This window comes from Echeneis naucrates, chromosome 7 (genome assembly GCF_900963305.1).
Source record: "Echeneis naucrates chromosome 7, fEcheNa1.1, whole genome shotgun sequence".
In the NCBI taxonomy this organism is placed as follows: domain Eukaryota; kingdom Metazoa; phylum Chordata; class Actinopteri; order Carangiformes; family Echeneidae; genus Echeneis; species Echeneis naucrates.
In genome coordinates this window covers 21,669,453-21,693,356 of record NC_042517.1, presented here as the reverse complement: position 1 = coordinate 21,693,356, position 23,904 = coordinate 21,669,453, and the positions used below count along the sequence as shown (strand labels likewise).

General features: G+C 41.0%; 1 protein-coding gene across 1 annotated transcript in view; it reads right to left on the bottom strand.

The window, feature by feature from the left end:
- Nucleotides 1-6,217: 6,217 nt before the first annotated feature.
- Nucleotides 6,218-23,904, bottom strand: part of LOC115045710 (copine-9-like) — a 50,706-nt gene continuing 33,019 nt past the window's right edge. The window contains exons 2-6 of the mRNA XM_029505506.1: nucleotides 22,948-23,075; nucleotides 17,085-17,187; nucleotides 15,790-15,847; nucleotides 14,629-14,702; nucleotides 6,218-7,596 (exon numbers count right to left, since the gene is read on the bottom strand). Of these exons, the coding sequence (XP_029361366.1) occupies nucleotides 7,414-7,596; nucleotides 14,629-14,702; nucleotides 15,790-15,847; nucleotides 17,085-17,187; nucleotides 22,948-23,075 (546 nt within the window). The 3' untranslated portion in view covers nucleotides 6,218-7,413. The remainder of the gene's footprint in view (nucleotides 7,597-14,628; nucleotides 14,703-15,789; nucleotides 15,848-17,084; nucleotides 17,188-22,947; nucleotides 23,076-23,904) is intronic.

The window sequence follows — 23,904 nt, the reverse complement described above, 5'->3', positions numbered from 1 at the left end:
GAGCAGGATGAGTAGCTCTGCAGGTATCTTTTCATCATTAAGATCCCACTGCTATTTTTACTGGAACTTTCCTCCAAATATGGTCCAACACCACTTCATCTGTCCAAACACCGCTGATGGTAAAATCTTTATAATACCTGCTGTAAGATTAATGTCCGTGTTTTGTTGACTCTGCTAATACTTTGCAATGACTGGAGGCCAAGACCATCAGGTGCATAAAAATGGCCGTTTTCCTTACATTTGAATGTTTTTTTTTTTTCACAAGTCCAATGTTGAGTATTTGAAAAGAGGCGATGTGCTACAGATACAAAGCAAGTACTTTGGCAAGCTTTTGTCAGTCAAAGGCATGTCAGTGTTTATATATTAGCAGTCCAGTTAATATTTCAGAAAATAATTCAGAAAATCAGCCTTAAAAGAGACTCGCAGGACTGTTGCATTTTTGTAATATCATAAAAATGCTAAATTAACAACATTTTTAGTCTTGTGCAGAAGAAGTTGAAGAATCAGAAAAGGGGCATATATCAAACATATAATTTTTATCACCAGCAATCCCTTGTCCTAATGGGACTATACAGGGAGAAAGAAAAAAAGAAAGAACAAAAAAAGAAAAAAAAAAATATATATATATATATATTTATATATGTGTGTATATATATTTATCATTAATGGTAACTGTGTTTTTTTGCTCCGATGGTAGCAGCTACCACTACTTCTATGCTTTGAAATGTAAAAATGAATCCAGCACTACTCTTTTTCCCCAGATACTGCTGTATTTTTTCCACGACAGAGACTGCTGTGTTAGGCACTCTGCTGTCATGGCTATTGCTCCACAGAGTCTCATCATGCCTCCAAGTCCTGGATATGGAGTCCAAATCCAAACTGTTTACAGACACAGAGAACAAAGATTTGCCTTTATTCAAATTTCAAAGCAGACATATTAAATATTGCCTTCCTCCTTTGTCTGTTCTGATCTAAAAATGGTTTGCATCAGTATATGCACCCCAGAAGCCAGGTCTTGATTTAATGTCAGCAAATTATTTCTGCACCTATTGACATATTCCTGTGACAGTGAAATGATGGGGACGAGAAAGATTTTTACGGTCAAACACTTTTGGAGCCCAAAGCATCCTCACAATGAGACAATCTACATGGATTAATGTAGATTTAAAGGACCAAAATGACAAATCCTAAATGTCATCCATGTGGGAGTTTAATCTGTTACACCACAAACCCGTTTCACTGTTAAAAAATGTATTCACATCTTTTTGGGTATTTCCTATATGCTGAGCACACTGACTATATAAACACACCAAAGTTAGCAGCTTTTTAGTTTAGCTTAGCATGAAGACAGCAAGGACATGGGAGCTACACGTTCCATGTGAAAAAATCCTACAAGTGACATGTAATATCAAAATTGATTAGACCTTAGAACAACAGTCTTCAATCCCGTAGAAGTTTTGCATAGGGTTCTGAAAATGCTTTATTGGATTTTATGTGGATTATCTGAGCTATTTGTGAATTTAGATTTTCGTATATAGCCAAGAAATGTTAGCTCAATTTCTAATGTCATTAATTGACTCACTAATAGTGGAAAACAACATAGATGTTATCTCTTCTATATATTCACTTCCTTGACTGACATTAGCTTGCTAATCAGCTAGCCCTGGCCCATCATGTCACTCTGCCAGTCTGGCCTGAAGAAGAACTGCTCAGAAGATGGAGCGGATGTTTGTCTTGTCAATTCATCAATACCTGAGGTTTTTTAACGAGTGTTTATCACTACCACCAACTCCTGGAAATGCAGCAAAGACACTGCACTTTTTAACAGATGAAATGTGAACAGATGAATCTGGCAGACTTTTTAAGCTTTGTAAATAGCCAAATTGAGAAAGAATTGTTCATATGAAGATATGAAATAAACCTTGCAATACATATATATTCAGAATACAGATGTCAGAGTGGTGTCAGTCAAGTCATCCAGGTGAATAACTGTAATTCATATCTGAAAGTCCTCAGCCCCGTCAGGGAAGCTGTTACATAGATTTACACTGTAAGTGAGTGTGCTGGCATATTTCTCTTTGGTTTATAATTTTGTCTGCAGCAGCTCTCAGCTGTGACAGAATAATAAAAGCAAAAGAGTGTCTTATGAAGCAGCTCGGGGTGAGGTAAGTGGAAAAACAGAAAGGCTAAGTTGTTGTTATTGGTAAACCAATTTGCAAAAAACCGTCTGTGACCTTTGTGCAATACAAGTAGTTAAAGCAATTTTCTTAAACACAGTCTAACAGTAATGTATCCAGCTCTCGTAGCCCTCAAGGAGAAAGCTGCAAACTTAAAGAGTGCCCCCTTATTCTTGCTCTTTTTCAATCTTGAAGGCTTCATTTATGTTTGCCCAAACTTTCCCTGAGGTAAGCCTTGCTGACCTATTACCCAAATTTCCACAAAACAGGGTTTGTTTAAGGCCCTAAAAAAAGAAAAAGAAAGAAAAAACACATTTTTGACAGATGTTGTTCCTTCTTTTTTTCACATTCTCATAAACATTTGTTTTGAACGATTGAGAGAAAAAAAATTGTGTGGTGTAATGACATCAGCTTGTTGTTGTTGTCCAGAGCCGCCGCCGGCCACTAAAAAATGAAATCAACTTTGCTGCATGAAAGGCTGTCAGGGTTTGATAGACACCCGTTCGTCACATTCAGCTGCTCTCACCAGTTATCAGCCTCTCTGATTCCTCTTGTCTGCCCTTGACTCTTGCCTCCTTCAAATACCTTCTCTTGCAACATGTTTTCATCCAGACAGAGTGACTTTTTCTCACTCTTTAGGTTTATGTGTAATCACAGTAGGTCCAGCGGTGCAGGGAATTGCCACTCACCTCTGTTTAGTAACTTTTTCTTGTGTCTGTTTATCCTTCTGCAGATTTTCAAATTTTTTTGTCATGCCAACAGATGAACATTTTAACTTGTTAGGTATACTTGCAAAACTGACCTTTACCTCATCTCCACTCTTTGTGTTTAGTGGTAATTATAATATATATATATTTGGCATTGTCATTGTGAGCATTTTACCATGACGGAGAAGCATGGAGTTCAAAGCAGCACAGTTGCCTAATTGCCTCACAGAGCTGGTTGATTATCAGCCATGTTTTCCTGGCCTCCAGGCTGCCATTTTTTTTACATTTAGAGTCAATATAATTTAGTGTGGTTTGAAAATATGCTTGCAGAAATGTCAAATTCGTTGTTAAGCCTTCAATGTTTTATCACTATTATCTTGTAATTGCTACATCCCTGTCACAGTAATGTGCAGAAGACCGTCTGACTGTCTGACATGTGTATTTTGGTTGAATTGATTCTTTGCTCAGTGTTGTTTGTCCTCTTTCCAGGTCTTTGTGGCGCAGAGAAGGTCATTTGGCTCTCTGTTGGTTTACAGTCTATTATGTTTTCATGCTGTGTCTTGATAATATAAAACCTGCTTTGTGGCTTTATTCTGTACACACAATCCAAAAAGAGGGATCCCTGCTGTTCCTCCTGATGTTCTTTTTCATTTCAAATGTCGAGGGTCCAGGCAGAAAGTGATGTAATGCTGTATATACTGTTAAGCCCTTTGACTTGAATATAATTGACTTTTTAAAGATGCCCTAATCTGTATATTTGTATTTAGCACAGATCAAATGCCTATGTGAAAAGGTGTGTCTCTAGGTGAAAAGTACTACAGATTTACCACCTGTCCAGTTAATCCTATTTTTGTTTCATAGCTGGTGACTGTACTTTTTTAGTTTTCTCTCATTGCACTGTCTACAGCCACTGGCAGCTGTTTCCACTGAAGAAACTGACTCGTTGCAAATGCTATCTGAGATATTTCATTTATTTTCCTTCCTCCAATGTGGAATCAGATAATGCGGGCAAATACAATCTAAATCAATAATCGTTTGCTTCAGAAGATGTTTCTCATTTTCTGCAGTTGCTTTTCTGAAGCCAATTAAACTGAGATTATCAACAAGTGATGATTGAGTGATGATGACAAAGATGAATGGTCAAAGGATTGAGTGGATTTAACAGGATCCATGTAAACCAGCGAACCCGCATGTGTGATGCCAGGAGTGTGGAGGTATTCATTCATTAACTAATTCACCTCTTATGCATTTCTGGGGTTGCAGTGAGTACTGGAGCCAATCCTAGTTTACATTGCACAAGGGCAGGGTACATCCTGGACAGGTCGCCAGTCCATCACAGGGCCAGCACAAAGATATAGACAAAGAAGAACAACTACTCACACTCACATTCATACCTGAGTGCAATTTAAAGTAGCCAATTAACCTACAGTAGACATGCATGTCTTTAGCTGGTGGGATTAAACCCATCTAGGCATGGGGAGAACATTTAAACACTGCAAGAAAGGGTTCCAGGCCAGGAGCCGAACCTGTGATCTTCTTGTGGTGAGGCAACAGCTTCAACCACTATGCCGTCATGCGGCACTGTGGAAGTCACTCACGGCAACTTCATCAAATACACCTGTGCCATGGTGAGCCAAATTGTCAGATGTGAAAAAGGTCAGTGCTTAGCTTCAACTGTGTTGAACTTCAGGACCTTGTCCTGTTTCAAACAGATTATACCTCTGCAGTTGTCTGTTAGTTCAGTATTTCTCTAAAAATGCAGAGCAGACTAAAAAAAAAAACCTTCTTTGCTTTCATAATAAACAATATTATACCAACATATTAAGCTGTTGGTCACATGTAAAGCTGAATATGAGAATATTACAACAAAGTTCCTCCACCTCCGGGAGATATTCCAAGATAAGGGGCAAAATATCCCTGCAGATGCAGTAGGCCTATTGTAGAGTTTAGCAAATATCAACACCTATCTGTTCTTATCAACAGCGATTTTATTTAAGCGGTATAGAAAAGAAACTTCAGACATCTTTTTGTTTACAAGTGGCCTTCTAGATAACACCAAACCTTAAGGCTAGACTGTACACGTGAAAAATGAGAAGGGGTTCTGTGTCAGACTTGATACTTAGACTGTTTAAAACAGTCCCTTGGTCCCTTAATCCAAAGGGGGCTGTTCCCATTGCTGCATGAAGAAAAGTGTAGTGTGCACTGAAAATCATCACTTTCTGAACGTTTGAGTAAATGTTTGTAGTTTTGACACTGGTGACTTAAGAGAAGCATAATATAAGTGCACGCCATCTTCTGTCCATCTTATTTTTGCCCACAAATGGTAGCAAGCACTAACTTCAACCACTTCAGAATGCACTGGAACACAGTTAATCTGTAATTCAACAGAATAATGTTGTGGATTTTTTTTTTTTTATTTTTTAATTTTTAATAACACGCAGGGGAAATGGATACAAGGTATAGAGGGTAAAGTAGTTATGAGGCAAACATGTCACTATAGCTCTGTGTATTAGAGTGCTTTAATTTGTCCACTGATTCAGTCAGTTATAGGTGATGTTGATGGGAGACAGTTTTTAGCTGGAGAGCGATTCACCAGCTGGAATATTTTAATAGCCTTGAACGTTAAATCACCTCTCTGTGAACAAGCGACACAAACAACGATGAGAGTAGGTCACTTTAATTTTAGTAGTATTGTAATGCAGTTCAGGAGATATGAGTAAACACAAACTTAGTCAAACATAATATCAAAATACAATAATATAATTGTCAAAACAATTAAGGGTTTCTAGTTCAAAGGTCTACATTCTTCTTATTTAGACATTCAAAAAATGTCAACATACAATATAGATTCATTAATAGAGATACTAATTCAAAAGCTTTTTTCTAGCTTGGAATCAAACGTGGGGGAAACATATTCCATCATGTGTTGTAACATTATACAATCTAACCTTTTCCATGGTCACGTTTTACACACTGGTTGAGTATATATATGTTCATAAAGCCATAGGACAAAAATGCTTTTGTACAAAAACCCCACACAACAGGCTGGTGCACTGATATGCAGATGTCTGGCAGAGACCTTATATGTCTGGATTATTGGACTATGTGAACAGTCCACGTCATTGCAAAAAAATCTAAAATACATGTCTCATAAGGGAAATTCACTAGCTTCAGCTTAATAGCTTAATACCAGGTTTTCTGCAAGTCACTGCACATGCAGGTTAGCTCTGAAATCGACAAATGAAAGTGTACAGTGACACAATAAAGATGCATAATACACTGAGATCAGCAATGACAACACCAACCTGAAAACTGTAACATCGAGTTGCCCCACATGCAAAATCTTAAATAATGAAACTAATTGAACTGTTTCTTTCATTAAATATACTTGAATGAAAGTATGAATATACTTAAACATCACATTAAACAGCCCTCTAAGCCACCACCATCACAATGATAGAAACAAAATTCATGTCATAATAACATAGATGGTTCCTCAACACCAACGTGGTTGTTTTTTGAAATGTCAGGACGCTGTTGGGCTCACTGGGCTGTTTTACCATACTTAGGTCAGCTGCATCAGGTTCATGCATCGGCACTGTGTGATAGAGGAAATGTACAGCAGTCATGCATAATAAACAGCTCTACAAAGCACGAACACTAGGTGGCAGACTTTGCCCACTTTATACACAGCGTTAGTCTGCCTGGCAATAAAATGTCAAGTCTTGGCAGGGGACAGGGTGGAGCGTGGGGGCAGGGGGAGGAATATAGGGCAAACATTACACTCAAAGTCAGTTATATTGCTTGGAGAATGTGCATTTATTCTTCAGTCAGATTCACATAAAGAATCATCAGCAGGAGGTGAAAACATCTCTGTGTTGCTTTTTCCACACACTCACTCTCATCAGCGTCGTCTTACATTTCTTTTCTTTCCTTTTCATCCTTCGCACTCCTACACCTTCATCTCTCTCCTGTTCCCTCCCACCTCCGCTTCCTCCCCCCCGGCCCTGCAGAGAGCCTAGCATTTCTTGAACAACAGGGGTGAATCCACACCCAGCTTCAACCCATGCTGGGCTTAGAGAGGCTGGGTAGCAGACAGATGTGCATGCGTGTGAGTGTGTGTATGTGTGTCTGAGACTTGTAACACTGAACATGCGACTGGAGTGATCTAATCTATCTTCAGATTAGATTGATGAATGATCAACATCTTATTTCAATGGGCTTTCAAATGATAAATGGGTAGTGATGCTTAGGGTGCATAGGGTGATTTAGAGGGGAAACAATGAAGAACAAAAGCAGGTGAGTCAGGGATGAGTGTCTGGTCTGTCACTTTGACGTGCCTGTTTAGCTCATAGGTGATAGTAGAGGAAGAGGGCAAATTATGGCCTGATCCCTCTGTGCCGCTTACAAATAATTCTAAGAGTAGAGAGGAGTGGAGTATGTAAGACCGCACTTACATGGAGTGGAATAGAAGGGGGAAAGGGAGAGAGCGAAAGAGTCAGATATGACTGGCCATATCACTGTCAGAGTCATATATGCCGGTGCAGCCCCGGGAGCGGTGAGGAGGAAATGGCCGGTCGTGGTTCGATGCTTCTGCTCTTCATAAAAGACAACAGCTGATCAGGGATCTCGGCAAGGACGTCTTTAGCCAGCCGGGCCATGCTGAGGACCTGGTTGCCTGATCTGTCGATATAGTCTCTGAATGGAACAAACTGGAAGAGGGAGGGAGACAACACTTCAACTGTTGGGTATTGACAAATTATACTCCTATCAAGCAGGAGAATAAACTGGGAGTAAAGCATCATCACTTCCCTTGCAAATTTAATTAATGACTGATATAACATTCTGCTCCTCCACTCTAACTTAATACCATTGTATAATTAATCTTTTATTAGATTATGATTTCTGCTGCTGACTTCATAAAGTCCCACAGTGAATAACACAGTCAGATGGGAGTCTTGTGTAATTCTTCTTTTCTCCTCTGACTGCTGGATATTCACACTTCCATCCATGCAGTTGAAATAGTTGCACACTTATTGTCACGAGAGGTTATAAAACTGCTCATCTTAGCTGCTAAACAACTTAACACTTGAATTTTTATTATTATTTTTTTTTTTGCCATTGACTTCTGTTTTGCGTCTCTTAATGCACTGAACTTCAGTACAACCTAAAGATGCTGCAGCATTATTATATGACATATTACATATGATTTTCACAAGATTCTGTTTAAACAAGTCCCTCCATGGTGGCTAATTGAATCGCAAGTAATATATCCTTAGGTGGGCAAAACGGCAGCATAGTGGTTAGCGCTGTCGCCCCACAATAAGAAGGTAGCACATTGGATTTCCGGTTCCTTGCCATTTGGAGTTAGCATGTTCTCACTGTGTCTGCACGGGTTTCCTCCAGGTACTAAATTGTCCATAAATGTGATTGTGAGTGGTTGTTTGTCTGTCTCTGTACGTTGGACTGGGTACCTGTCAAAGGTGTACCCCACCCTCGCCCAGTGTGAGCTAGGATTGGCTCCAGAATCAAAACAGATTTCAAATCAAATCAGATTTATTTGTCTAGCGCCAAATCATAACAAAGTTACATCAAGGCACTTTACATATGGAGCAGGTCTAGAACAAACTCTTTATGAAATTATTTAAAGAGACCCAACAGATCACCCGATGAGCAAGCACTTGGCAACAGTGGCAAGGAAAAATTTCCTTTAAGAGGCAGAAACCTCAAGCAGAACCAGGCTCAGGGGGAATGGCCATTTGCCTCGACCGGTTGCGTCCAGCCCCCCCGCGACCCGGAAACAGATAAGCCGTTGAAGATGGATGGATGGATGAATGAATATCCCAGGATTACAAGAATCTCTTTTCTAAATCTATGAATAATAGTAGACATAAACATTGCTAAAATTGTCTATTCTAATAAAATTTTCACATAAAAGAAAACCAGGAAAGACAAGAATGGACTGGTGTCAGTTTTTGAGCAAAGAATTGGAAAAATGTACTAACATACAAGGAAGATATGTCTTTTTTTTTTTTTTTTTTAACCATTGCTGACTCAGTAGGTAATGCAGGTGTATTATTTCGGTAGTGTCTAATGTAGCGTGGAGCTGCTAACCCTTAAGCCAGGAATGTAATTTGGGGTGGGAGGGGACATGTCCCTTGCACTTTTTCAAAAGGCAGTATTGGTCCCCTGGAGTTTTACTGTAAGCTATATTAAATGAAGACGGGTCACGCACTAGGACCAAGCAGAAAACAGCCGCTAAAACCAAAGCCTCTTTCCCTTTAGACCGCCCACAAGCACCCCATACTCAAGCCAGTTGCCCCCCCCCCCCCACATGATGCTGACAAAATGGTTTTGACAGCTTGTTCCAGGTTTGCAATTGTACTCCCCAAAAACTAAAAACAGATGTGTGAAGAAGATTACTTTGTACTCTCACTTTCTTTTTTTTTGTGCAACTGAGATAATGAAAGTGCAGTGCCTGAGACATGACATGGGGGAAAAAAAGATATAACGTGTGCACAGCACTAATTTGCTCCCTCAAAATACAAATTTGTTCCCACGAAATAAACATAACGTGCCATGAAGAGCCTTTCTAACAATTTTGCGTGACTCTATTACTGTCATATCTTTTATGCTAATTTTATGAGCTCATCAGACAAAATTTTAAGAACAACAGAAGCTTTTTCCAACAAGCAAGTAAAATGTAAAGTAAGCTGTAACTAACTCAGTGACTGGTTTATGCTTTGTACTTCAATTATTATGGCTTTATAAGAAAAATTTTTTTGGTTTCCAGGTTGTGAAAAATTACTTTGATCTTTTATATGCAATTTGATATCTATCTATATCTTAGCGACCTGGCTCTCAATGTCAATTTAAATGCCTGCATAATGAATCCTTGCAATGCCAGGCTTTTCAGAATGTCTTTCGAGCACATACCCAGCCTAAAATAAAACTCAATCATACTATCCCTGTCCATCTGGTTGTGTGGCGCCTCTTCCAATGTTCCTTCTCTAACTGATAGAGAAGGTGCGCTCTATTTGTTTACCAAGCTGTCCTGGAATGATATAAATATTATTAATTAACAGTTAGTATTTCATGCGCATGTTATACTATTTCGTGTGAACAAATTTGTTTTTCAAGGGAACAAATTAGTATTTTGTGCGCACGTTTCCCCCATGTCAGGTCTTGGGCTCCATATGAAAGAGAGTGATTGATGGGGGAATAACTTTACTAGAATTTACTAGAATGCAATTCATAAGTTGGCAGGAAAACTTTTTTTGTGTTGACAGCTCTAGATTTGCTGTGTTGGATATCTTGTGATAATCTCAACATCTGGGTTTGTATTTTATTCCTGTTTGTTTCGTCTTCTACCACTTATGATGCATGAACTGAGCAGTGTGACTTTATTTTTCCACAGGAAGGAAATGATTGATGTTGCTGCAGTGAAGGAAGTCATCATATTGAATCAATAATTTAACAAAACATGAAACGGCCTGAAGTGTAAACATCCTGATTAAATTATTGTCATCATAAGGTGTAACACAATCAAAGGATTACTACATGCATGAAAATGTGATAACTGCTATTAGAGAGGAAGGCTGGTGACAACATAATAGTAATATTAACACAGCTTTACTGTTGTGAGGTCCGGAAAGGGAGGGCGTGTAGATTCCAATCTCCTCTTTATAGAGACTGTTGCCTCCACAGAGATTTCCCAGATTTCTGCTAAGTGCCATCCTGGACCTTTATCAAAAAAAAATTGCAGTCCATGCCATAAATCAGCATAAACCTGCCTAACCCCACAGAGCGGTACCCCTTCTCTGACCCTCCACTCGGCATTATCAGGCAACAGATGCAAATTGCTGCTCTGGAATGCATACAGGCCAACAAGGACACAAAGACTGATATAATAAGAAATTTGATATTCCTATCAAATAAGAGACTGCAAACATGCCGAACTGATTTCCCTGCAAGAAGAGGACTTCACAGCTGTTCGAACCATTTTTCTACGAGATAGCTTGGCTGAGATAGAATTTCCACAGGAACTATTCCAATTGTGTAACAGCACCTGAATGACAAACCACTGGAACAGGTGGCATATTGTCTGAGCAGCGTAATCTATGTGCTTGGTATAGGCAACAGCCTATAACTGCTCTGTAAAAAAAGAACCTTCATTCTCAGTCCATAGTAACCAGCCGTTGGCTGTTTGACTATTGCAGTGCATTATTAATGAACTGTGATTAAAGGAATGTTTTAGCTGCATAGCTCTGAATTAACTCCACGTAACACTGACCTAATTATCTAACATTACCAAGGAAGCATGAATTGCTATTAACCTAATGTGGGGTCAGCTGCAAATGTAGTTTGCGTCATACTATGGAACAGTTAACTTCTTTCATTTCATTGACTGACAAAGCAGGAGTTCAAACCTGTGGAGCTTACATGTGGAGATTTATTGAAAATAACCTTTGCTTGAAGCTGGAAAATAAAAGATGGTAGAACTGTGTTTTCTAAATAACCATGGCCATATTATTAGAATGCATTATTTACAGTCTTCTCTGCCTCCTCTCAGGATTTAGGCACTGTACGTATATCATTGTATTTGCTCATTTTTCACTGTTCCTAAATCTCTGCCAGCTGACCTGCCACTGCTGCCATTGTTATCTGAGTGCATACTATTTATAGCTGATTTGTGTTCTCAAATTGGTTCCCTGAAATTAATGTTTACTGTGGCTAGATCTGGTTTGAGCAGTTATGGCATTACTCCTCACTTTTTAATAAAACTCACTGATGAACTGTTGAAAGAAAGAGCTGGTGATTGGGAATTCAAAAGTGATAAGAGGAAAACTCCTGTGGGAAGTAGGAAATGCTTTATATAGCCACGTTAGAAATAGAATTTCAATGTCCTGTTAGAGTTCATTGGCACATTTTCAATTATTCCATGGCAACACTAATAACTGGGTTTCGGGTCACATGGGATGCTAGAGCCTATCCCAGCTCACACTGGACAAGGGCGGAATACACCCTAGACAGCTCCAAGTCTATCGCGAGGCCAACACATATAGACAGAGACAAACAACTACACTCACTTACACTCACACTGAGTCCTACGGACAATTTAGAGTCACCAACTAACAAAAACATGTCTTGGACAGTGGGAGGAAACCCATGCAGGCATAGGGAGAACATGTAAACTCCACACAGAAAGGCCCCAGTCCTGGGAATCGAACCCATGACCTTCCTGCTGTGAGGCAAAAGTGCTTACTCCTATGTTGCTGTGCTGCCCTAAACTATTCTCAATTTTTAGATTTAACATTAGATATTTACTGTACAGTTTAATTTATCGGACAAAGAATCTCAGAACATAGTCTGCTTCCTTCTAAATTTACCATCTATCTCACACCTTCTCTCATCTGCGTCATCTCCAGAATCCAATAAATAATTTTCTGAGATTTCACCATTTTCACCATTGGGGATGTTGGCCTGACATAGAGCTCTGGTCTACTTCCCTGTAAAGAGTCTTCATTTTTGAGCTCACTGTTCCCTTGGAGGACTCCATGGATGAAGCCTATGAGCAAAAACACCTGCGCTACACTCAACTGGCAGCGGAAGCTCAGCAGCATGGCTAGAACACTGAGTTCCACCCAGTGGAAGTTGTGTTCTGAGGATTTGTGGCAGCATCTATCACCACACTGTTAAATGACCTTGGAATTGGAGACCGGGGCCTGCGCCAAACAATCAGAACCATGTGGCTAGTGGCTGTGGATGAAGAGACAAGACTCCTGCTGTATAAAGTACTCAGGATAGTATTTGTTTGTGCTTACTTATTATAATACTGTTTAATATACCCCACATTCCTTTAAAATTACTTTTGTTATTATCTAGTATTTTCCTATACTAATCTTTTTTGCAAATCCAAATAATATGAGCCAACTTATTTTATATACCTTATATTTATTTTCTGCCTCTTTAGTTCTCAAGTCAGGGACAATTCCAAAGGAGTGGCAGATTGGGGTGGTGGTAACCTCTCTTCAAGAAGAGGGGGTCGGAAAGTGTGTACCAATTCCAGGAGCATCACACTACTCAGCCTCCCAGGAAAAGTCTACTCTAAGGTACTGGAAGGGAGGGTCTGTCCAATAGTGTGTCCCCAGATTGAAAAACAACAATGCATATTCCGTCCTGGTTGTGGAACAATGGACCAGCTCTGTACTCTCACAGGGACCCTTGAGGGGGCCTGGAAATATAATCTCCAAATCCACATGTGCTGTGTGGATCTGGAGAAGGCGTATGACCGTGTTCTGAGAGATGTTCTGTGAGAGGTGCTGCGGGAGTATGGGGTAATGGGGTCACTTTTGAGGGGCATCTGATCCCTATGTGCCCAAAGCGAGAGCTGTTCGCAAATACTCAGTAGTAAGTCAGACTACTTTCCAGTGGGTGATGGCTGTGCCTTCCCTCTGATTCTGTTCATAATATTGATGGATCTTGAGGTATAGCCGTGGTGAGGAGGGGTTGCAGGTCAATAGGCAGAGGATGTTCTTTGATTTTTGCTGATGATGTGGCCCTTTTGACACCCTCAGCCTTAGCTCTACAACAGTCACTGGGCTGGTGTCCAGTGTCCTCATCCCAAGTGAAGGAACTGAAGTATCTCGTGGGTCTTGTCCACGAGTGAGGGAACTGTGGAGCGTGAGTTTGAACAGAGAATCGAGCCAGCTGGCTGTTGTCATGAAAAGAGAGCTGAGACAGAAGGCAAAGCTCTCCATCTACTGGTCAATCTTCATTCTTCCTTTGAGATAAGGTAAGAAGTGCAGTCATCCAGGAGAGACTCAGAGTAGAGCTCTGCTCCTTTGTGTGGAAAGGAGCCAGTTGAGGTGGTTTGGGCATCTGGCATATCCAACTGAGAGGAGACCTCAGGGCAGACCCAGGACCAGGTGGAGAGATTATATATCCTCACTGGCCTGGGAGTGCCTCAGGATCACCCAGTCAGAGATAGCCAAGGTTGCAAGGGAAAAGGAAGGGGCTCCTTTCTAAAGCTGTTACCCTCCCAGCCCAACTTTGGATAAGCAGTTGAAGATGGATGGATGGATAGTTCTCAATCTTATGAATTGTCTATAAAGTGCATTTTTCTTTTTTACAGCCGTAATCCCTTTATGATCCACTGACGGTTGTTATGTTTTGGTATTCTTGTATACCTTTTAATTTGACAAATTTTGTCATATAACAGTTTAAATGTCTTCAAAAATGTTACAGATGCACAATCCACATTGCTTTCTTGATAAATTTCCTCCCAATTCTGTGATAGTAATTCTTTCTTGCATGTGTTTATTGATTCCTCTGTCCTTATTATCCTATACTCTATTTGCTTTACTTTCATTTCCTTCTTGTAATTGTGATCATAGATAATAAAAATTGGTAGATTACTTTTTGTTTTTCTTCCATAACATTGTTGTATATATTATCAAATAAAGTGGCATGATGGGATACAATTTGGTGGGTCTGATGATTTTTGGAAAGCCTCAAACTATTCATCAGTTCATCTGTTTTTTTTAAAACATCCCCTCCATCAGTGGAGTATCCCCAATGGGCATCATGCTGTACATTGTATGAGGTAGTTCCACAGAGATTGTTATGATTGTGTGTCATGAAAGTAATCTGCCATACTCCTGGGAGAACTCCCCATGGTGCTGCTGTTGAAGGAAACATAATCAATTCTGACCTATGAAGTTACGAAGAATTATGAGGATTACCTGAACAATATCTCTCTCAGCAAGACGTCCTCTGGAGGATACTCTCACCTCGTCCCCATCCAGCTCCTCCATAGCTGAAAAGAAAGCAAGTGATGAAGAGAATGTGACTCAATACAAGAATCATGGAGGAAGGACAGGATTTTCTTTTGTACTTGCACAATGTAATTGCTGAAGTGGAGCGTAGCATGGGAGTGCAGTGGTTGGACCAAAACTGTCATTCTTAGGGCAAAAATAATGCACAACGATGCTGCAGGCTGGGAAAGGAAAAATATTCTGTGCCACCTCAAGAGCAGCTTTTGCATCCAAATTTCAACAAATATAGGAGAAGGTGCCTTATCCCAACTTGATTTTATTTGTATAGGAGTATATGTCCTGCATCTGCAGACTCAGGAAGAGATATTAGAAAAGCTCAAGGACAGACAATGGCAAATTAGCAGCTTTAAAAGACTCAAAATGCATTCAAAGTTGGAGAACCCTAATTCAAGATGGTACAAATACCCAACAGAGGCATTTAGGCCAAGCAATAAAGTGTAGACATAGAAACACACGCACACACACTCAGAGGCGCGAGGTGCCATTAAGCCAGTTTGACCTTATGACCTCCAGATGTGCCTTCACTACCGATTCCATTATTTAACTACTTACACATGTAGAATATGATAGACCAAATAGAAAGACAAGTCATCACACTCACTGTTTGGTGTGTATGAGCACAACATTTTGAGCTGCTGCAGTGGTTTCCTGTTTTGTCACTGCTGACCCGCCCCAAAATCAGCCTGCTAGAAGTCTGGGCCAAAATCAGGCTGCCTTTCATTTCAAACATTACTTATTTATGTCTTTGCAATATCAAGGTTTTTGTATTTGATTAAAACTGTTGATGCTTCAAATTTATTTGATACCACTTTTTGTCAGCAATCACTCAGCTCACCTAGATCTCTTGGTGAAAAGTATGTTTGAAAACACAAGACACTGGATTTGTTGTCTTTCTGACTCTTTTATTAAAACCAGTTTTCCATCTGTAGAAATCTGATGTGAGTTTTGGGGCTCTGATGTGAGCTGCTCCTATGTAAACGATTTCCTTTGCCAGGTGGATTATTAGTCACCTTTAAATGTATCACCTGTGAGTGTGTTATTACAGGCCACCCCACCATGAAAACTCACCGTCAAACTCAGCTGGTCCAACACCCACGATGATTATGGACATAGGGAGGGATGCTGCCTGTTCAGGAGACATCAGAATAAATAAGCAATCCTTCAGTCTTTATAATGCATCCATATAATGGCCGGTGTTTTTTTATTGACTCCCTAATGGGCAGTTTTCAGAGCTGTAATCCAACCTCAGAACCTCACAAAAACTCACATCTAATCACCTGAACTATGATGTTGAGACATGTATGAGCTTTGGATGAGCAAGAGTTTGATTCACTCTTTCATTTTCTACCACTTATCTGTTTCTGGGTTACTGGGAGCTAATGCCAGCTCACATTGTTTGAGGGCGGAATACACTCTGGACAGGTCGCCAGTCCACTGCAAGGCCAACATACAGAGACAGACATAGACAAACAACCACTCACATTCAGACTCAGACTTACGGACAATTTAGAATCCCCAGTTAACCTAGACATGCATGTCTTTGGTGGGTGGGAGTAGACCGGAGTACCAGGAGAATATACAAACTCCACACAGAAAAGCCCCAGCTCTGTAAAACAGCAACCTTCTTATTGTGGAGCAACAGTGCTAACCACTATGCCACCGTGCTGCCCTGAACAAGAGCTTGCGAGAGTTAAATTATTGGACACACATCCAGAAAAATAAATTAAATATTTATTAGGTAAAGATTTGCCTATTAACCTGTCCTGTCCTGCCTGAGCCCATTTGAAATTCTTCATGTAGGGTTATTAGGGAAGAGAAAATACAAATTAATTTGTTTTCCACAATCTGATAAATCACTGACTTAATGGGATCAGACCTCTCAAGCTTCAATTTAAGAGGGCTTTAAGCAGCTACTAACCTCTGCAGGTATTGATATGAGACCAAGTGGAAGCAAATATTGATCAGAAATCTTGAAAAGGAAATTTGAATGTATTGGGCTATTTGCTCCTTTTTACTGAGGCATCGTTGATCATAAGGTGTACACTGTTGGGGCATACTCACCTGTGTTCACAAAATTTTTTTGATCTTGTGAAACACAACTCAAAGAAAAAGAGGATGCTGATATGGACATCAGTCACTGCAAGAAAAGCTCAGCCATCCATCAGACCCTGTGTACATTTATTCAAATAGATGTTTGTGTGTGATAGAAGTATTACTCATGTGTGTGCACCCAAGCCTGTAACCACCTACAATTTTTACAGGGAATTTTCCTGCTTAAAAAGGGTAAGGTTTCCTGGAAATTAATGTTGACATGACAGCATGTGTGTTGTTTGTATGAGTGTGTGTGTTACAGATTTACTTACATTAACCACAGCCTCTTTTGTTTGGACCATGTCAGATATCACTCCATCTGTGATCATCAGCAGGACAAAGTACTGAGAGCCATCTGTAATCTCTGCTGCACAGCTGGGGAATGTGCACATGCAGACACATACATACAACGACATTAATACCTGGGTTTGCAGCAGATGACTAAGACAAACAAAGCTGAACTGACTGTTGGACTGTGCTTCTTTTGTTTTATCTGTCTCAGGATTTTTTAAAGATACAAAGCAGAAGTTTCCATGTAAAGTCATATTTACCTGCATTTTCACTACAATTACAATTACAATTACAAATAGTGAACATGGCTACCAGGTAGTTGGGACAGAGAATCATTTCCCCTGGCCACCCTCATTGATTAATGCACCAATGATAACTTCATTGACTCAGAATTCATCACTCAAGTATTGTGGCCCCTCCCAATCTTAAGACTTTTACTGCACTGGATGGCAGATTGCTGGCCCATGTCACACACCAGACTGCTCCCCAGACTCCTAATACAGTAATCATACAGAAAGTATTTGTTTCCTTGTGAGCTCATCCCCACAAGCTCCACTCATTTTAGGCCAACTGTGGTTAACCTTCAGATTGACTGGTCCACCAGTTAGAGCATGTTCTGCCATCCCCACTGTCTAAGGGCTGCCCTTCCCCTCGAGAATCACCAGTTGACCAGATCCCTATTCCCCCAGACCTCTCCTCTGTCCTCCCCAAGTACCACAATCTGAAAAAGGTCTTCGGTAAAAGCTGTGCTCTTTCCTTGCCCCCCCGCTGCCCTCTGATTGCGCCATGAGCTTCTGCCTGGAGCCTCTTTACCATTCATTTATACAACCTGTCATGCCCAAAAAGAGATGCAATGGAAAGTTATATTCAAGACTCACCAGCAACCAACCTCATCTGCCCCTCTTCCTCTTCGATGGGTGCTCGCTTCTTTTTCGTCTCTAAATAAGACAAGGCCTTCTGTCCCTGCACTGATTTCAGAGGCCTCAATAACATCACAGTCAAGAATAAATACATCCCCCCTCCCCCACGACTCTGCCTTTGAGTCCAGCCGTCATGGCTGACGCGACTGGCCCACTTTCAACAGCTGGATTGAAATTTTAATGAAAAAATATAGGCCTACGAATATATGAGATTACATAGTTACAGTGCTAATAGTGACATTTATTTCGCAGATGGGACAATATTAGTTGTCAGCAACGAAAACAAAATGAAAAATACTATGTATATATAGCTGTCAAGGTTAAGTATAACAAAGCCACTGTAGCTTCTTGCCCTAACAAACTTAACTTGAACCTGTCTAATTACATACAGGGGAAGAAAAACTGAAACGCTACAGCATTTAAAACCTACATTGTTCACTCTGTAAGAAACCTCTGCAGCAATTGACTCTTTTCTGCTACACCATCTATGATTTTGTGACTCTCCAGCATCTTCAGTAAATCTGGCTGAGTAGCCATGAGCATGACTCAAGGCACTGTTGTGAAAGAGAGCTCCTAAGTATGTTGTTGATTAATTTTAGGGTGGAAAAGCTTCTTTCACATACTACCTGTGTTACCAAAAGGGTGAGCAGAAATGTATTTAATTTAAAACCCGACCCACGCATCGCTAATAAGCACCACAGAGCGCACAGAAGCACCACAGAGCATGGTCTGTAGTGCTCGTTGTGTGTTTACAGGCCACCACACCACAGCACCTCCATGGGCAGCATCATCGGTCCACTGGCCCACCAGGGACATCCCTGGTAGCCCCATATGCCAGTCCACCCCTGGACTTACTTACCATCTCATCCACATCAGTGAGGGGGATGAGTGGAAGACAGCATTTAGCACCCCACTCATTGCATTTCGTAACAAAATTTTGAGTACTTAGTCATACCCTTTGGCCTGACAAATGATCCTGCCATATTTCAAGCCCTTGTGAATGACATACTCAGAAACATTTTGAACAAATTTATTTTTGTTTACCTGGACCATATCCTAATTCTCTTGTTCCAAGCCATGGAACAACACGTTCAGCATGTGTCACTAGTGCTACAGAGATTTCTGGAGAACAAGTTATTTGTTAAAGCTGAGAAATAATATTTACCCCTCACCTAAACTAGCCTACACCTCCTCTCCATTATTTTGGACATCAGAAGCTGACAATGGCTTCAGCAAACTCAAGACTCTTGACCCAATTCTCTTCTGACTCTTTCTCCAGTTTGTTGTCGAGTTGGATGCCTGAGACATAGGGGTAGGGCTGTCCTCTCTCAACAATCTCCCACCGACCAAAAACTCCATTTGTGGTCCTTCTTTTCCCATAGACTCTCACCTGGTTAACACACTTGCTGTGGACAATCAAGAGTTACTGGAAGTGGTTCTGGCTTTGGAACAGTGGAGACAGTGACTGCAGAGGAGAGAACACCTGTTTGTGGTCTGGTTGGACCATAAGAATCTCGCCTACCTGTGCTCAGCAAAACAGTTGAACTCCTGTCAGGCCTGCTGTGTGCTCTTCTTGGGAAGATTCAAATACCATCACTTGTCGTCCTGGATCCCATTAGAACCAAGCCGGATGCCCTCTCCCGTCAGATGGACGCAAAAAATGTCTCCTGACATCCACAGACTATTCTGTCTCCCACCTGCTTGGTGGCTACTGTCATGCGGGAGGCAGAGGCCTCAGTGAGAGTGGCAGAAAGAACTGAACCTGACCCAGGCAACTGCCTTCTAACTGTCTTTTTGTACCCATGTTGGTCCATTCCCAGGTGACTCAGTGGGGGCACTTGTTTCATTTTGCCTCTCACCCCAGAGTTCATTGCACCATGGCATTTATCAGACAGCGCTTCTGGTGGGCTAAAGTGTCCCAAAACATCCACAACTTCATCAAGGCCTGCTCCGTCTGTGTCCATTGTAAGTCTTCAAACCACCCCCTGTTGGCTCACTGTGCCCCTTCTCTGTGCAACGGCGATCATGGTGTCATATTTCCATGGATTTTGTCATGGGTTTTCCCTCTCGGAAGGTAACTCAGTGATTCTCAGCATAGTGGACCAATCTCTAAATGTAAATTTGTACCCTCTCCTCAAACTCCCTCAGCCACAGAGACAGCTAACCTCCTCATCAAGAATGTTTCTATTTTCATGGGATCCCCTCTGACATTGTTTTGGACGGTGGATCCCAATTTGCCTCTCGGGTTTGGAAGGTTTTCTATCAGACAATGGGTGCCACAGCTAGCAAGCCTTGAAACAGGTTATCACCTGCAACCTAATGGGAAAATGGAGTAGGCCAATCAGGATTTGGAGACAGTGCTCCAGTGCATGACTTTCAGACACCCATCCTTCTGGAGCTGTCTATTACCCTGGATTGAGTATGCACATAATTTATTAACAAACTCTGCTACAAGCACAACACCCATCACGGTAGGCCTTGGTTTCTAATCACTCCTGTTTCCAGTTCAAGAGTAAGAAGTGCCCGTTCCATCTGTCCAAGCCCAGCCCCAACACTGCTGGTGGATTAGGACTGAGGCGAGGGCAGCAGCTAGGGGACTGACATTGGTTTCCTGGCCCCGTCTATTAACCAGGCCAGAAGGTCTGGCTCTCCTCACAAGACGTCCCATTATAGGTTGACTCCCAACCTATAACTTATGGACCTAACTTATGGACCTATATGGTGGAGTCCATAATTAACCCTGTGGTGGTCAAATTGAAGCTTCCCATTTCTTTAAAAGGGCGCCCAGTCTTTCACATATCCCTCCTAAAGCGTGTCTCCTCCAGTCCTTTCTGCCCTCCTGCCATGCCCCGTCCTCTCGCCTGGCACATTGACAACCATCCTACCAGTGTTCAGTGCATCCTGGATATGTGGCGCTGTGGTTGGGGCTATCAATATCTGGTGAATTTTGAGGGTTATAGCCCCCATTGAATGGGTGTAGTACCATGGACCAGCTGGTCCATTGTCCACATCTGGTGTTGGCCTTGTTCTTTGTATTCTCCCCACCCCAGATTGTTCACCAGATTCCACCAACTTTGGTAGGTCTGTCGGCCTGAATCTCCTTGTGCTAATGTTAGGAATGATAGGGGGTTTGTAGTTACCTTTTCTCGCCTCTCCATTATCTTTAATTTTTGTTTTGACTTGTTGCCAAGGAGATAAGGAGGTGTGGTTGAGTTGTGGGCGGGGTGTCCGTGAGATGCACCTCTCCGCCAGTGGCTTGATGAGGCTGAAGAGTCTCAAGTGTGGACTGGGATTGGAGATGCCACCACGGTGAACATGAGAGCCATGCAGCTCATGACAGCCTCTTGGAGAAGAACCCCCTCTTTGGTTAAACTAGTCCCGGATCCCTCTTCTTCTTAAAAAACAAAAACATCAACTGAACAAAAACCCAGGCGGAGCTGTCCGCTCACCCCGGAACAGAGACCTGCAGTCGAGGCAAGTCCTCCAATCCCCGAGGCCTGGTAAGATAACCCGCCTCACTCCACTCACATTCCTGGGTTAGGGTTAGGGTTAGTTTTTCTTCCCATTCCCCTCTGTTTTATTTCTTTTCATATACACATTTAATACGCTAGACCCGCGTAGTCCGTAACACTAATCTTCCTAACCTTGGTTCCCTTGGTTCAGGATCTTCCACCATCTACCTCAGCTCTTGCCAATTGCCAACCCTGCTGGACTGCCTTTTGCTACACTGGAGTACCTGCCTCCTGGATCAGCTTTCCCATCATTTAACACCAGGCTTAAATGGGAACTCGATGCACATAAAAATGTAAACATGATGTGAGTGCTCAGGGTTCTCCTGGTTGTTTGTCTCGATATGATAAATATATTTTCATTTGAAAATACTGTTTGATTTGATTTAAATGATAAACAGATACAGATAAACACAGATAAACAGAGGCAGGGTTATGGTTAAGCTTAAGACAGGTGGCCCTTTTTAGGTTTCTTTTGTAAGAATTTACAGCAAAAAACTGATATGGAAATAAATCCTACTAATATTGCAAATAATCATAATAAAAAAAGTAGTTTCTCCTTGTGCTTATGACAAAAAAAAAATTCACTTTTACGGGAGTAACGATTAACCATTAGGATCTGTACTTTGACTCAAGGACTGGATCTTTGTCAGTTGTCCACTGTTTGAAACACAGACAGAAAAAAAAATAGAGAAAAATCTTTCTTCATATATGAGCTCCAGCTTGATCTGACATTTGGGGGTATGAGTTTGTGAATGTCTTTCACCTGCTATTCAGTGCATTTGTTGTCAGTTGAAGACATCTGATGCCAGTGATTTCCTGTTCTAGCTGGCAATAAAGGGTACAATACAATACAGAGTTTATCTTCAAGTCTGTGTTTTTGTGTGTCTCTGTAGTGACGTGCATCTATGCTATGTGAACGTGTGTGTGCGTGTGTGTCTATATGTCTTTCTATTTGGGATTTTAACCTGTTACTACAACCCTGTGTGTGTGTGTGTGTGTGTTAACACCACTATGTTCATCAGGGTCAGATAAAAAAATAATAACTAGGTTAATTTAGTACGTAGACATGCACAATAAAACACGAACATTATTCCTGCCAACTAGCTTAATCTAACGGATTAACCTCCAGCTGCAGCATCTTTGTCAGTGTGAGATCCATCAGTCGTGTCTTTAGTGTTGTTCGATCTGAAATGTTCCTTTCTTTGTGCTAAACTTTGAAGCAAAATAAAACTGATTCTCAGCTGACAGGATGCTTAATTGTGTACAAGCTGTTTTAACTGATAGCTCTGATCAGGGTTTATAAATCTGAAATAAAAAAATAAAAAAAATAGGAAAGGAAATCAGATGAATTTTAACCATCTTGAATAAACCGTATGATTTCATTCTAATTATATATGAAGTCTAAAACTTACTTTGCCACTTTGTTGATAACAGGTGCAAAGTTGGTGGGACCATAGAGCTGCACTGTCCTCAGGCTCTGGAAATAGGCCTCCAGAACGCCTTCAATTCCCACACAGTTTGGATTTTCACTGTCACCGCTCTGCAACAGACGGTAGACAGGACACTGATGAAGGGACACATTCCCACACCCAGAGAACAAGCAGCATGGTAAACAGCTTCATTATCCCTCACCATTGTTTTTGATATTTTAAGTGATTAGTTTTTTTCATATGACAGGATGAGAGCACATACAGGTAACTGTTTGTAACTGGAAGCCATGCCATTGCTTTTTGCTGTTGTTGTTTTTTTTTTTTTTGTGACCAAGAAGAGCTCTTGATCAAGTCACCCAGTTACATGTTGACATATATTTAATTTCATTCCATTAAATGATAATAATGTCCCTCAATATCTTACAGAATTCTCATGAAATGCCAAGCTGAGTTGGAAAGGCAAATTAAATCCAATGTGCTGTTTCAATTACAATAGTATGGCAAAATGAGGCAAGACAACAATCCATCTACATATTTTGTTAATTCAGCGTGTGTATGCGCATTAGGTCAGTGATGTAATTGTGGAGTGCTACTCAAGTTAATGCCAATTTAATTTACAGATGATGACTTTGAATGCCACAACTACCAAAACTGAGATGGCTGCAGGTCATTTGTACCACAGGCAGTGATTCCTACATTTCCAATAAATACTGTGCCATAATGCTACGTAATGACGTTTAATAAGCCCACTGGCTGCGCAAATTCCGGTATTTCAAGCTACAGTATAGAGTGCAACCAGCACGAGAAATTAATAGAGATAGATAGTGTGAGGGAGGTAGATAAAAACAGCGGAGCTACAGTTTAACATAAAATGTAGTTTAACGTCTAAAGTAAAACTAAACTAAATGCGGTGGTGGTTGAACTAGGTCAGACGAGGTT